The sequence below is a fragment of the Hemitrygon akajei genome, chromosome 3 (genome assembly GCF_048418815.1).
Source record: "Hemitrygon akajei chromosome 3, sHemAka1.3, whole genome shotgun sequence".
Classification (NCBI taxonomy): domain Eukaryota; kingdom Metazoa; phylum Chordata; class Chondrichthyes; order Myliobatiformes; family Dasyatidae; genus Hemitrygon; species Hemitrygon akajei.
The window spans coordinates 26602666-26618652 of record NC_133126.1 but is presented as its reverse complement, the minus strand read 5'-3'; the positions used below and the strand labels follow the sequence as shown (position 1 = coordinate 26618652).

The following is a 15987-nucleotide window of genomic DNA, read 5'->3' as shown; positions in this document are numbered from 1 at the left end:
TCTCAGAACAAAAGGTAACCCAAGGGGGAAAACTTGCACGTGGAAACCAATACCTACAAAATGCTGGAGGAACTTGGCAAGTCAAGCAGCATCTATGGAAATGAATAGACTGACAACATTTTGGACTGAGATCCTTCTTTAGGACTGGAAAGGAAGGGGGAAGATGCCAGAATAAAAAAGGTGGGGGAGGAGAGGAAGGTGGCTAGCTAGAAGCTGATAGGTGAAGCCTGGTGGATAGCAAAGATAAAGGGCTGGAGAAGAAGGAATCTGATAGGAGTGGAGAGTGGACAGTGGGAGAAAAGGAAGGAGGGGGTTCTGGGGGGGGAGGTGATAGGCAGGTGACGAGAGACAAGAGGCCAAAGGGGAGGGAAGGGAATTTTTTTTTTACGGAATAAGAAATCGATATTCATGCCACAATTGGAATGACTCTCCTGTGGAAACCTTTTTTGAGGATGATCCTTCTGTTGATGTGGAAATACTTCTGACGAAGAGTAGCTGACACCCACCATAGCATTTTCTCCAAACAATAGTTATAAAGTGTTTAAAATTTTTTAATGTTTTGGTGTAAGGGACTTCTTTAGTTGGGAGAATTATTGTTAGTTGGTTCATTAGGTAATGTGGTCATTTGTGTTGCTTTTGTATCAAATAGTATTTTAACTGAAATGTTAACTTATTGCATGTTCTTAACCTTGATGCCTTTCATTCTGTTTTCAGCTTATGGAAAAGTGTTTCTTGTGAGAAAAATCAGTGGCCATGACACCGGAAAGCTTTTTGCCATGAAGGTTCTGAAAAAGGCAACAATAGTTCAAAAAGCAAAGACTGCAGAGCACACCAGGACAGAGCGTCAAGTGTTGGAGCATATTCGACAATCACCTTTCCTTGTCACATTACATTATGCTTTCCAGACAGATACAAAACTCCACCTTATTTTAGGTAACATGTCAAATCACTTTCACTTATTTTTAAACTTGCCAGTTTCTTTCCCACCTTTTCTCTTCTATTGAGCGAAGTTATGGAGTTGTCACCACTATTTAGCCCAAGTTGTTGTTAGTAAACAGATATACTGTTTTGGATACTGTTGGGGGAGACGTCTCATCAGGGGAAGGTAGCAGCAGCCGAGTTCATTGCACCATGGGTGGCTCTGCAGCACAGGAGGGAAGGAAAAGGAGTGAGAGAGCTATAGTGATAGGGGATTTGATTGTAAGGGGAATAGATAGGCGTTTCTGCGGCCGCAAACGAGACTCCAGGATGGTATGTTGCCTCCCTGGTGCAAGGGTCAAGGATGTCTCTGAGCGGCTGCAGGACATTCTGGAATGGGAGGGTGAACAGCCAGTGGTCGTGGTGCACATAGGTACCAACGATATAGGTAAAAAATGGGATGAGGTCCTACAAGGTGAATTTAGGGAGTTAGGAGATAAACTTAAAAAGCAGGACCACAAAAGTAAAAATCTCTGGATTACTACCAGTGTCACGTACTTGTCAGAGTAGAAATAAGAGGATATTTCAGATGAATACGTGGCTTGAAAAATGGTGCAAGGGGGAGGGATTCAAATTCCTGGGGCATTGGAACCAGTTCTGGGGGAGGTGGGACCGGAATAAACAGGATGGTCTGCACCTGGGCTGGACTGGAACCAATGTCCTAGGACATTGCTACTGCGTTTGCTACTGCTGTTCAGGAGGATTTAAACTAATGTGGCAGGGGGATGGGAACAAGTGCAGAGAGACAGAGGGGTGTAAAATGAGGGTAGAAGCAAAAAGTAGTAAAGTGAAAAGTAAAAGTGACAGGCAGGCAAATCCAGGGCAAAAAGCAAAAAGAGCCACTTTTCAACATAATTGTATAAGGGCTAAGAGTGTTGTAAAAACAAGCCTGAAGGCTTTGTGTGTCAATGCGAGGAGCATTCGTAACAAGGTGGATGAATTGAATGTGTAGATAGTTATGAATGAATATGATATAGTTGGGATCACAGAGACATGGCTTCAGGGTGACCAAGGATGGGAGCTCAACATCCAGGGATAGTCAATATTCAGGAGGGATAGACAGGAAAGAAAAGGAGGCGGGGTAGCATTGCTGGTTAGAGAGGAGTTTAACACAATAGAAAGGAAGAACAATAGCCTGGAGGATGTGGAATCGATATGGGTAGAGAACACTATATCACTAAGGGTCAGAAAACGCTGGTGGGAGTTGTGTACAGGCCATTTTAGATTGGGTATTGAGCAATGAGGAAGGGTTAGTTAGCAATCTTGTCATGCGAGGCCCCTTGGGTAAGAGTGATCTTAATATGTTGGAATTCTTCATTGAGATGGAGAGTGACATAGTTAATTCAGAAACAAAGGTTCTGAATTTAAAGAAGGGTAACTTTGAAGGTATGAAACGTGAATTAGCTAAGATAGACTGGCAAATGATACTTCAAGGGTTGACGGTGGATATGCAATGGCAAGCATTTAAAGATCACATGGATGAACTACAACAATTGTTCATCCCAGTTTGGCAAAAGAATAAACCAGGGAAGGTAGTGCACCCGTGGCTGACAAGGGAAATTAGGGATAGTATCAAGTCCAAAGAAGAAACATATAAATTAGCAAAAAAAAAGCGGCACACCTGAGGACTGGGAGAAATTCAGAGACCAGCAGAGAAGGACAAAGGGCTTAATTAGGAAAGGGAAAAAAGATTATGAGAGAAAGCTGGCAGGGAACATAAAAACTGACTGTAAAAGCTTTTATAGATACATGAAAAGAAAAAGATTGGTCAAGACAAATGTAGGTCCCTTACAGTCAGAAACAGGTGAATTGATGATAGGGAACAAAGACATGGCAGACTAATTGAATAACTACTTTGGTTCTGTCTTCACTAAGGAGGACATAAATAATCTTCCGGAAATAGTAAGGGACCGAGGGTCTAGTGAGATGGAGGAACTGAGGGAAATACATGTTAGTAGGGAAGTGGTGTTAGGTAAATTGAAGGGATTAAAGGCAGATAAATCCCCAGGGCCAGATGGTCTGCATCCCAGAGTGCTTAAGGAAGTAGCCCAAGAAATAGTGGATGCATTAGTGATAATTTTTCAAAACTCATTAGATTCTGGATTAGTTCCTGAGGATTGGAGGGTGGCTAAAGTAACCCCACTTTTTAAAAAAGGAGGGAGAGAAAAACTGGGGAATTATAGACCAGTGAGTCTGACATCAGTGGTGGGGAAAATGTTAGAGTCGGTTAGCAAAGATGTGATAACAGCACATTTGGAAAGAGGTGAAATCATCGGACAATGTCAGCATGGATTTGTGAAAGGAAAATCATGTCTGACGAATCTTATAGAATTTTTTGAAGATGTAACTAGTAGAGTGGATAGGGGAGAGCCAGTGGATGTGGTATATTTAGATTTTCAAAATGCTTTTGACAAGGTCCCAACCAGGAGATTAGTGTGCAAACCTAAAGCACACGGTATTGGGGGTATGGTATTGATGTGGTAGAGAATTGGTTGGCAGACAGGAAGCAAAGAGTGGGAGTAAACGGGACCTTTTCAGAATGGCAGGCAGTGACTAGTGGGGTACTGCAAGGCTCAGTGCTGGGACCCCAGTTGTTTACAATATATATTAATGATTTAAACGAGGGAATTAAATGCAGCATTTCCAAGTTTGTGGATGACACGAAGCTGGGCGGTGGTGTTAGCTGTGAGGAGGTTGCTAAGAGGATGCAGGGTGACTTGGATAGGTTAGATCAGTTGGCAAATTCATGGCAGATGCAATTTAATGTGGATAAATGTGAGGTTATCCACTTTGGTTGCAAGAACAGGAAGACAGATTACTATCTGAATGGTGGCTGATTAGGAAAAGGGTAGGTGCAACGAGACCTGGGTGGCATTGTACACCAGTCATTGAAGGTGGGCATGCAGGTACAGCAGGCGGTGAAAAAGGCAAATGGTATATTGGCATTCATAGCAAAAGGATTTGAGTACAGGAGCAAGGAGGTTCTACTGAAGTTGTACAAGGCCTTGGTGAGACCGCACCTATAATATTGTGTGCAGTTTTGGTCCCCTAATCTGAGGAAAGACATTCTTGCCATAGAGGGAGTACAGAGAAGGTTCACCAGATTGATTCCTGGGATGGCAGGACTTTCATATGAAGAAAGATTAGATCAACTAGGCTTATACACTCTAGAATTTAGAAGATTGAGGGGGGATCTTATTGAAATGTATAAAATTCTAAAGGGATTGGACAGGCTAGATGCAGGAAGATTGTTTCCGATGTTGGGGAAGTCCAGAATGAGGGGTCACAGTTTAAGGATAAAGGGGAAGCCTTTTAGGACTGAGATGAGGAAAAACTTCTTCACACAGAGAGTGGTGAATCTGTGGAATTCTCTGCCACAGGAAACAGTTGAGGCCGGTTCATTGGCTATATTTAAGAGGAAGTTAGATATGGCCCTTGTGGCTAAAGGGATTGGGGGTATGGAGAGAAAGCAGGTACAAGGTTTTGAGTTGGATGATCAGCCATGATCATACTGAATGGCGGTGCAGGGTTGAAGGGCCGAATGGCCAACTCCTGCACCTATTTTCTATATTTCTATGTTTCTAGTCATGCGGAACCCTTATTTGTGAGTGTTGCCAATGTGGGAATGGTGTAATTTTTGGGCCCAAGAAGCATAGTGACACTTGCAGGCTGCCCTACATAGTCCTCGCTGATTTGATTTGATGCAAACAATGCATTCCACTGTATGTTTCAATGTACATGTGACAAATAAAGCTAATCTTTAATTTTTTTTACTTCAAGAAGATGGCTCACTACCATTTAGCCTATTAAATGCTGGCCTTCCCTGAGATGTTCTTGTCCTGAAATGAATAAATAACAGTTAATATCGTAATAATTGTAAGTTAGATTTCAGCCAAGGTATCTGAAAGATGTGAAACTCTCTTATAGTCTCAAGAATTCAGAGTATGTGAATTGTAAGAAATGAAGCAATTTCTTGTTGGTCAACTTTATTTTCACTGTACTAGAAATTTCTTTTTCTCCAATCATTCTGTGTGATTACACTGCTTCCACATTCCTTACTGGGATCATTGCAGAAAAGAGCAGATAGTCTATTGCATTCGAATGCTGACAACAGCAATTTTGTGAAGTTTCAAATTTTGTGATTTTTGTGGATGAACCTCAAATCCGTGAGACATATAAGTCTGTGCAGTTTGCATGTGCCAACATTTTGTGTGCTAAGATTACACGAGCATAGTTCTCCAATACTGGCTGGTATGGGAAAGGCCCTTCTCTAACAAAGACTGGTTATACCAGCGATAAGTTGGGCACTTATTCAAAACATGTCTATAACAATCCTATTTTTAGTACCATAGAAACATAGTTTCCTTCACATAGTTTAGAAACAAAAGCCTGTGCCAAGTATGTGAAAACTGCACATAAGCAAATTACAAGGTAATCCATATTGTGGATAAGCATGTGGCTGGAAGAGCCTCTATTTTGGTTATGGGATTCGTCAATCCTTTCTCTACTGTTCCTAGCACTTGACAAATCTTCACTGAAGAAAGTAGTTGACACTATTTGATAGGGGCACATCTCTGTTGCTGCTAATGAAAGGGCAGCACAGTACTGTAGTAGTTAGTCCAATTGCTTATGCACTAGTGATCACTGATTTTGGATCACTATAAGGAATATAGTGTCTATAAGGAACTTGTATGTTCCCTCCAAAACCATGTGAGTTTTCTCTGGGTGCTTCAGTTTCCTCCCACGTTCCAAAGATATACAGTTAGGGTTAGGGTTAATGTTAGTGAGTTGTGGGCGTGCCATGTTGGTGCCTGAAGGATGGCGATGCTTGCGGGCTGCCCCAACACATTGTCTGACTGTGGTCATTGATGCCAAATGATGCATTTCACCATGTTTCGATGTTTCAATGTACATGTGACAAATAAAGCTAATCTCTTTAGCTGGTAAGCAGCTTTCAAACAATTTTATGATGCTGAAAAGATGGAAAACACTGTTTGATCAGTCATCTGAAGAGCCACATTTAACAATGCCTTGCTTCTAAGATTCTGACCAATCTTTATATAAATGATTATCAGTTTATTTGATTGAATTTTATTGTGTTCTTGATTATGCAGTTAGTATATTTTGATGACCCTGGTAAAAGATTCAATAGTATTGATTTTTAAAAATGTATAGGGCTGGAATTTGCTACAGAGTGTATTGCAATTCTGTGCTGAGATTTTCACGTTCCATTACATTTAGAATAGCGGTTGAACTTGGAATGGCATGTCACTATGCCTGGAGGGATTAGAGAAGCAGAAGAGATGACAAAACGAGGTGTCTACTTGCTTAGTTGGTATCCCTTATTGGTTCAGGTAGTGTTTCAAATCATTCCTTCCTTGAGGCATCCTTGTAGTAGTGAAGGCAAGCATTCTAACGTATTTTTCTTTCCACATTCAAGGTCAGTTAAGGCACTAGAAGACAATGCTGTTGTTGAGAGATGTAATGAGGAAGAATGTGAATGGGGTGGTGAGGGAAGGGGTGAATATCTGCCAGCACAATTGGGAAATGCAGACTAAGCTTTATTGCACCATGGCAATCAAGGGCTAGTGGAAAGCCAGAGCAGCATAACGTAGTGGACCATTTGTCTTCCCAACCTGCCATCACAAAACTTGCTCTGCAAACTGGGTACTAGTATGGACACATTTAATTTAATAGAGTAAATACATCACGTCCAGGTGAGTTCTATAGTTTACAAAGAGGAATGACCTGCAGGAAGGTGTCCCAAAAAATATTGAGTCAATGAAATATAATTGATTGCTACAGTCCTGAAGGAATGTCTGCGAAAGATTTAAGAAATGTGGAATCTCTATTACAGAGATTCTCACAAATGCAACCACCTGTTCTCCAAAGCACAAATATTGCACAGGCAACAATAGAGTAGCAAGAACTAAAATATTAGTTGGTGGCTGTATTGTGAAAGCAGTCAATGGCCAACAGCAGAGATTGGTTGCAGCTTCCACTAAGTGGTTTGCTGAGGCTTTGTAATTCTGAAAGATGCTATAACCAGTCTCCTGCTTGAGGCTTTGGAGGGTTTGATTGTGGCCAGTGAGCTGTTTACTAGTGTTGTCAGTGACATTTTGGAAAGTTGGGATGCATATTATCAAGTGTCTTCTGCTGTTACTTTTGGTGGTCATATCAGTTTGAGCTGAAGGCTTTAGGTAACATGAAGACACGTGTACCTGACAAGGTTCATGAAGCAAATTAGATTCTCCATTGTGAGTTAAGGCCAGCAACAGCTGTGGTCCAATGGCATACTGGTTCATTCATGGATCATCTACAAGCTACCATCTCATCAGCTTGGTGTCTTCCTACTTCTCTGGGTCTTATCTTTACTGAGCCTTGGTATGGAAAGGTTGACTAAAGTTCTTGATAAGATGCCAAGCCCAAGTTGGGATGACCAAGGTGAATATTAATTCCTGCCTCTACTATTACTCTTTATCAGATGCTGGGTGGCAGTCTGACTGGCAGGAAGACTGATTATCACCTGTCCCCTTCTGATGTCTTCATCAATTTGAAGCTGCCGTGATAGGTTTTCATTGAGAATAAATAGATGTAAACTTATCAACATATAACTTTTACAAAGTTTAAGTTTAATCTTTCCAAAGTTCATTTAAGATTTAGTTGGTTGTATATCATTGTTGTTGAAATTCTCAGTTTAACATTGCATTAAAACATGAATCTTCATAATCAGAATCAAACTTAATATCACTGGCATATGTCGTGAAATTTGTTACTTTGCAGCAGCAATACATTGCAATAAGAAATATATATAAATAATTAAGTCATACAAAAAGAGAGCAAAAAATGCAGTAAGTTGTTGTTCATGGTTTATTGTCCATTCAGAAATATGATGGTGGAAGGGAAGAAACTTTTCCTGAAATGTTGACTGCGTCTTCAGTCTTCTGTACCACCACCTTGATGGTAACAATGGAAAGAGGGCTTATCCTGAGTGATGGGGCTCCTTAATGATGGATACTGTTGTTGATTATCATCAATTGATCAAAGTTGGGTAATTCATCCCACAGTTTTTAATTTATCAAAGCTTGCACTTTATTGTCTATGTACAAAACCTAAAACATGAATTCTACTTTTCCCACTGTACCAACATTCACTCAGACCACTTCTCCAATTTATAACACTGAAATAGGAAATCTCCTGTTGGCCAACTGATCGATCCTTCACTCAGCCCCTGGCATAGTTGACTTCTCAATACTTTGCACTCAAACCCCTCATTCTTTTACCTCCTTTATCAGTTTAAATGTTGTAATTAATGTCTTTGCTTTAAATCAGAGCACACCAGCCATTTACTAGGCTCTGGTTTCTCGGGTCAAACACATACTCCCTATTCATAACCTACATGTTTTATATTACCAAAGAGCACCTCACAAGTACTTCCTTATTTTGAAATGATCTCTAGTTCAGCAGATTATTAAGAGCATCATTGTGTCCACTTTAAAGCACTTTGATCCAGAGTAAACCAGTTCACTAGACTGCTCACAAAATGGAGGTAACAGAGCAACTTCACAAAATGGCAGCCTCCATTCCTTCAAACACATGGTAAGAACAAAAGACAAGTGGTTTGTCTGCTTCCACTGTCCATCTTGACTCATTTGAGTTTGATGTTTCCTTCCATATTTTAACTTCTCATGGCCAACAGCCACCTTCTTGAGACATTGCCTTTTGAAGATGTTCTCGATGCTGGTGAGGCTAGTGCCTATGATGGAGCTGGTTGCAGCTTTCTGATTCTGTACAGTGACCCCCTCCATACCAGATGGTAATGCAACTTATTAGATGTTCTCCACAGTACACCTGCAGAAATTTGAGTGTCTTTGGTGTCATACCAAATGTCTGCAAACTCTGAATGAAATATAGCCACTGTTGTGCTGCCTTTGTAATTGAATGAATATGTTGGACCCAGGATAGATCCTCAAAGGAGTTGACACCCAGGAAGTTGAAACTGTTGCCTTTCTGCTCGATGAGGACTGTTTGTTTCCCTCAGCCTCCCTTTCCTAAAGTCCACAATCAATTCCTTGTTCTCACTGATGTTGGGTGCAAGATTGTTATTGGATCACCACTCAATCAGCTGATCTGTCTTGCTCCTGTACACCACCTTGTCACCATCTGAAATTCTGCAAACAATAATCATATCATCTGAAAATTTATAGCTGGTGATTGAGTTGTGTCTAGCTGCACAGTGGGTGCAGAGAGAGTAGTGCATTGGGCCACACACCCATCCTTGAGGTGTGCCTATGTTGATTATCAGTGAGGTGGGGATTTCTGATCTGCATAGACTGTGACGTCTTGGTAAGGAAGTCAAAAATCCAGTTGCAGAGGAAGGTACAGAGGCCTAGGTTTTGGAGCTTGTTGATTCGAACTGAAAGTATGATGGTATTGAACGCTAAGCTGTAATCATAAACTGCAGCCTGATGTAGGTACTGTTATTGTCCAGGTGATCCAAGGCTAAGAGGAGAGGCAGTGAGATTGCATCGCTGTAGACCTATTGTGGTGATAGACAAATTTCAGTGCGTCTGAGTCCTTTGGCAGGAGTTGATTCTGACCATGACCAATCTTTCAAGGCACTTCATCACAGTAGATGTGTGTGCAACTGGGCAATGGTCATTGAGGCAACTCGCCCTGCTCTTTTTGGGCACTGGTATGATTGTCAGCATTTTGAAGCAGGTGGGAACCTGCAACTGCAAAAGTTAGAGATTGAAGATGTTCTTGAACATGCCCACCAGTTGGTTGGCACAGGTTTTCAGAGCCCTACCAGGTACACCATCAGAACCTGATGCCTTGCAAGGGTTCACACTCTTAAAAGATGTTCTAATGTCAACCTCAAAGACACAGGCCACAGGGTCACTAAATGCTGTGTAAATGATTCGCACAGGTGTAGTTTTATTCTCCCATTGTGAATGGTGTGCATAAAAGACATTGAACTCATCTGGGAGTGATGTATCACAACCATACATAATAATAGGTTTTGCCTTGTAGGAAGTAATGGCCTGCATACCCTGCCTGATGTACATCCAAATCTGTCTCTAACTTCAGTTGTAATTGTTCACTCGCTCTTAACATAGCCTTCCTTAGGCTGTAGCTTGACTTGTATAGTCTGGATTACTAGTCTTGAATGCCACAGACATAGCCATCAGCAGACTACAAATCTCCAGGTTCATCCAAGGCTTTTGGTTTAGATATGTCTGGTATGTTCACAAAGGCACACGTTGTTCTACGCAGGTCTTCATGAAGTCAGTGACAACTGTGGCCTATTTGTTCAGATCTGCAGATGAATCCTTGAATTTTGTCCAGACTATCGACTCAAAGCAGTTCTGTAAGCGCCTCTACACCTCCCTTGACAATACTATCTTGGTCCTCACCTCTGGTGCTGTGGTCTTTTGCCTCTGCTTATATGTGGGGAGAAGTAGTACAAACAAGTGATCAGACTTTACAAAGTGCGGGCATGGGATAGCACGGTAAGCATTCTTTATGGTGGTATAACAGTGATCAAGAGTGATAGTTCCTCTGGTTCCACAGGTGATGTGTTACTGGTAGTTGTTCACAGATAACTTTAAGATGGCCTGGTTGTAATTTCCTGCAGTGATAGGGAGGGTATCTGGGTGCACTGTCTAGAGACTGCTGTTCAGTGCTCATCTCTTCCAGTGCCTGCCTGACTTTGGTTTGAGGTGGAATATGCACCACTACCAGAATGATGATGGTTATTTTCAGGTTCAGTGAAAGTTTTATCAAAATTCCTGTAAGAATTTGTTCAGGTATGCAGAAAGAAATTCTACAGAACATTTGTAGTTGTTAAAAATATTTTTTACCAATCTTACGAATTTTTCTTTACATACAAGTTTTCAAAGGTAAACTAAGATGTGTCTGATTTTTCTTCCGGTTGCAACTTCACAAGTTGCTTCTTGCCTGCTTTGTCCTCTTGAGTGATGCTTCCTAAAGTGACTATATATCTTCTGGCAGTTTTCTTGCCTCTGTAGCAGATGATTGTGGCTTTAAGTACTACAGCGACTGAGCATAAATTCTAGGTTGTGGCTTCATTGCACTGCTGAGAAAACCAGTGTACTGCCAGTGTACTTGGCAGCATGGCAGTTAGCAGAACTTTACAGCGCTGGCAGTCGGGGTTTATTTCCTGCCTCTGTCTGTAAGCAGTTTGTATGTACTCCCTGTGACTACATTAGTTTCTTCCAGGTGGTCCTGTTCCCTCCCATATTTCCAAAAAAAACCTGGTTAGTAAGAGATAGCAAGTTGTGGGTATGCTATGTTGGCAGTGGATGTATGGTGACATTTGTGAGCTACCCCCAGCACATCCTTGGACTGTTGACACAAACAACACATTTCACTATATGTTTCAATGTCCATGTGACCAATAAAGCTAGTCTTAATCTCTGGATGAAATGTTGAATCAGTGTGCTATCTTGCTATCTCAAAGAAAGGTGTCAATTTTGGTTTAGTAACAGAACCCAATGACTGGAGTCCAGAGTCCACAAATCCCTGTGAGTCCACTGGGAAAGTCAAACACCTGATGTCCTTGAGTCAGAATTCACTGGAGGCCAAAGATGGCTTGTCCTGGAGTAGGAGGACTCTATATGTTGGTGGGTGGAAGAAGGAAACGGGGCTTGTTTTTTGTTTTGTACTGATTTGTTCTGTGTTGTTCTGCTGAGCATTGTGGGCATGCTATGTTGACATTGGAATGTGTGTGAATATTTGCAGTCTTACCCCAGCACATCCTTGGTTGTGTTGGTTGTTAACACAAACGATGCATTTCGCTGTATTACTTAATTATTATTTTTGGGAGCTTGGCTTTCATTGGCCTGGCCAGCATTTATTCCTGCATTAAGAATTGCCCTTGTAGGTATTGGTGATTAGTCACTTTAAAGAGCTTCATTTCTGATAAAAGTATTTCCACAATGCTGTTGGCAAAGGAATTTTACAAGATAATGTACACTTCATTATTATTAAATGGACAAAAAGTATATGGGGGAAAAGCTCCCTAAAAATACCAGTCTCTTTTGGTCTATGCACATGTATGAGCAACTGTTTTCTTGTCTCTGTGAAACTTTGCTTGTAAAGGAGTAGAGAGTGTTGCTGAACACTGTGCCTTTTAGTTCAGAGGTGTCTATGCTTTAAAGGGAACTGAGATCACAGGAGGATTTGGTATCAATTAGATCATTCTCTCAAGAATACAACTAAGTTGTAAATATAGTGGATTCCGATCAGTTGGGCCATTGGTTAATCAGGGCAGCCGCTTATTTGGGATGTTACGTTCCCCGTAACTGGGTGACTTACCAGCAAAGATAGAGAGGTCCGCTGAAGTCTGATGGTACTATTTTCAAATGTTTTTTATTTATAAAGGGGCACAAACGTATGGTTAATACAAAACATTCAGATCATATACGTCGTCAATACTCAATCTAAAGCACAGGTATAGTAATAATCAATCAGAAATAAGCTCTATCGTTGTCTAGGGGATAATACTGAGTCCAATGGAAATATAAAAGTCACTCATAAATCTGCAGGCTTTTCCGTTTGGGAACCGCTGGCATTTCACGTGTTGGAGAGAGGGATTGGTGAGAAAAAGGAACACTTGCCTGTTGTCTTTGCGAAGCAAATCCCTGTTGTTAGTTAAAAACGGTTTTTCCTTTGGTTTCAGCCACAGACACCCGATCCAGAATCTAACGCACGTGGCTTCCTTCAAAATGGCTTCCCGCTCCGACGGGAAGCGCTATCGTGTCTTCTTAGTGTGTATCCTTGGTGTGTCTGAGGGGCCGCCTCGGCAGCCCTCTTTTTATCGGGACTTGCAGGGTTGTAGCTGTCAATCAGGGTGGGGTGAGGCAATCTTTCCCCATCACCCAGCCCACGTTGCCCTGAGGGTTTGCACGTAGTCCAGTCCCCATTCCACAAAGGTGTCTCCAAGAGACAATGGCCATGTCCGTGGCTTTTGTCTGGCTGAGAGGCCAGACCACATTCCAAACCTTAAGGCTTCTCTCTTATTTTCCTGAGTCCAATTTCAGCACGTCACTCTCTCTCTTGGGTCATTGACCCCCCCCTTCACTAGGGCTCTTGCGATTCTCACAAAGGAGGGGGCTGGGGTCATAACAGGGACAACTCTTAAAGAACAAAAATTAATCGAGAAAATAATCAAGATTCCCTTTGTTTATTTGGGACACTATGCTTCTTAATTGGGCACAGGAGACTGATGCTGAACAGCTTCTAACTAGCGTTAGTCATGTGCTATGTGGCCTTTAGATACAACAATGTTTAGATTGAACCGTTTTGAAATAGCATCGGTTGTGTATATTTATGTTCAAAAATCAGCAATTTTTGTCACTGATAGTTGGTGAGAAATCATCAATTCAGAACTGTTTTGCTCACTGTTAAGCATTCAGGCTTGGAGATGCCAGAAATGGCCATGAATGAAAATGAAATTATTTCACTACTTCAAGTTAGAAATTACGAACAATTTGAAGGTACTGTATCAAAAATCATCCTAAATGTTACAATGAAAATGAAGATTTGGAGACAGTCCATTATCTACACTAGGTGTTTGCGTGATTTTGTTCATTTACAGTTAAAAGAATGTGATGCAGGTGAATTCCTCTAACTGTTTTATAGTACAAACCCCATTTCCAGAAAAGTTGGGATATTTTCCAAAATGTAATAAAAACAAAAATCTGTGATATGTTAATTCACATGAACCTTTAACTGACAAAAGTATAAAGAAAAGATTTTCAATAGTTTTACTGACCAACTTAATTGTATTTTGTAAATATACACAAATTTAGAATTTAATGGCTGCAACACACTCAACAAAAGTTGGGTCAGAGGCATGTTTACCATTGTGTTTCATCACTTTTCTTTTTAATAACACTTTTTAATCGTTTTGGAACTGAGGATACTAATTGCAGTAGATTTGCAATTGGAAATTTTGTCCATTCTTGCTTGATATAAGACTTCAGCTGCTCAGCAGTCCGTGGTCTCCATTGTCCGATTCTCCTCTCAATGATGTGCCATACATTTTCAAAAGGAGATAGATCTGGACTGGCAGCAGGCCAGTCAAGCACACGCACTCTGTGTCTACAAAGCCACACTGTTGTAGCCCGTGCAGGATGTGGTCTGGCATTGTCCTGCTGAAATAAGCATGGACGTCCTGGGAAGAGACGTCACCTTGATGGCAACATATGTCTCTCTAAAATCCTAATATATGCATCAGAGTCAATGGTACCTTCACATACATGCAACTCACCCATGCCGTGGGCACTGATGCACCCTCATACCATCACAGATGCTGGGTTTTGCACCTTTCGCTGATAACAATCAGGATGGTCATTTTCATCTTTGGCACGGAGAACTCGATGCCTGTTTTTTCCGAAAACTAGCTGAAATGTGGACTCATCTGACCAGAGCACACGGTTCCACAGTCTTTCGGTCCATCTGAGATGAGCTCGGGCCCAGAGAACTCGCAGGCGTTTCTGCATAGAGTTGATGTATGGCTTCCTCCTTGTGTAATACAGTTTCCAGTTGCATTTCTGGATGCAGCGACGGACTGTGTTAAGTGACAATGGTTTTCCGAAGTACTCCCGAGCCCAGGTGGCTATAATTGTCACTGTAGCATGACGGTTTCTTAGGTAGTGCCGCCTGAGGGCTGGAAGATCACGCGCATTCAACAGTGGTTTCTGTCCTTGCCCTTTACGCACTGAGATGTCTCTGAATTCTCTGAATCTTTTCACAATATTTATGTACTGTAGATGTTGAAAGATCTAAATTCTCTGCAATCTTGCGTTGGGAAATGTTCCTTTTGAACTGACTAACAATTCTCTCATGAATTTTGGCACAAAGGGGTGAGCCACGACCCATCCTTGCTTGCAAAGACTGAGCCTTTGATGGACACTACTTTTATACCCAGTCATGATACCTCACCTGCTACCAATTAGCCTGCTTAATGTGGAGTCTTCCAAACCGGTGTTACTTGAATATTCTGTACACTTTTCAATCTTATTTTAACTCTGTCCCAACTTTTGTTGAGTGTGTTGCAGCCATCAAATTCTAAATTTGTGTATATTTACAAAATACAATTAAGTTGGTGAGTAAAACTATTCAATATCTTTTCTTTGTACTTTTGTCAGTTAAATAAGGGTTCACGTGAATTAACGTATCACAGATTTTTGTTTTTATTGCATTTTGGAAAATATCCCAACTTTTCTGGAAATGAGGTTTGTAGTATAGTATTATTGGCAGTGTTCTAATTTGTTCTGTATTTCATTTAAATAGATAATTAGTTACTCAATTTGCCATTTTTAAAACTTTTTAAACTATTTCCATGAAACTTTGGCTAATTAGTGCAGCTGCTGAACTGGGCCAAAATGTATTGGTTCCAGTGTGTCACAATTAACCATAATCCACTGTATACAAAAATTTTGCAGAAGGTAATTAGTCATATAGGTGTAAATGGGTGGCATGGATTTATTAGGTCAGGCTTGTTACCATGCTGTATCTCTAAATAAAATAAAATCATTCCGAAGTATGAGCTAATTTAGAGAAATACCTGTAAATCATTTGCATCAATAGTCAGAGATTTCTAACAGTCAGTGACTTGTAATAATTAAACAAAATTATAATCCTAGGCTACTCACTCTTAACAGGAGTACAATCCCAGATGAAAGGTCTTCAACCTGAAGCATTCATTTTCATTCTTTGCGCATACCAGGCAGTGATGCAGCCAGTCAGGATGCTCTCAATTGTACCTCTATAGAAAGACCTTAGGATTTGGGAACTCGTGCTGAACTACTTCAGAAGAGATGCTGTTGTGTTCTTTACCATACAGCCAGTATGTACAGACCAACTGAGATTCCTGGTGATGTGTTTACTGAGGAACTAAAATCTGTTAACTCTCTCAAACCCAGATCCATCGACGTCAATAGGGCTGAGCCTATCTCTGTTCCTCCTGTAGTCCCCAAC

At 41.1% G+C, this 15987-nt stretch overlaps 1 protein-coding gene across 3 annotated transcripts in view; it reads left to right on the top strand.

The window, feature by feature from the left end:
* The window catches only part of LOC140724787 (ribosomal protein S6 kinase alpha-5), a 304697-nt gene that overhangs the window by 124886 nt on the left and 163824 nt on the right, over window positions 1-15987 (top strand). For 2 of the 3 annotated variants that reach the window (XM_073039388.1, XM_073039389.1), the window contains exon 3: window positions 715-933. The exons of the other annotated variant lie outside the window; for it this stretch is intronic. In XM_073039388.1, the coding sequence (XP_072895489.1) occupies window positions 715-933 (219 nt within the window). The remainder of the gene's footprint in view (window positions 1-714; window positions 934-15987) is intronic. 3 annotated transcript variants of the gene reach the window in all.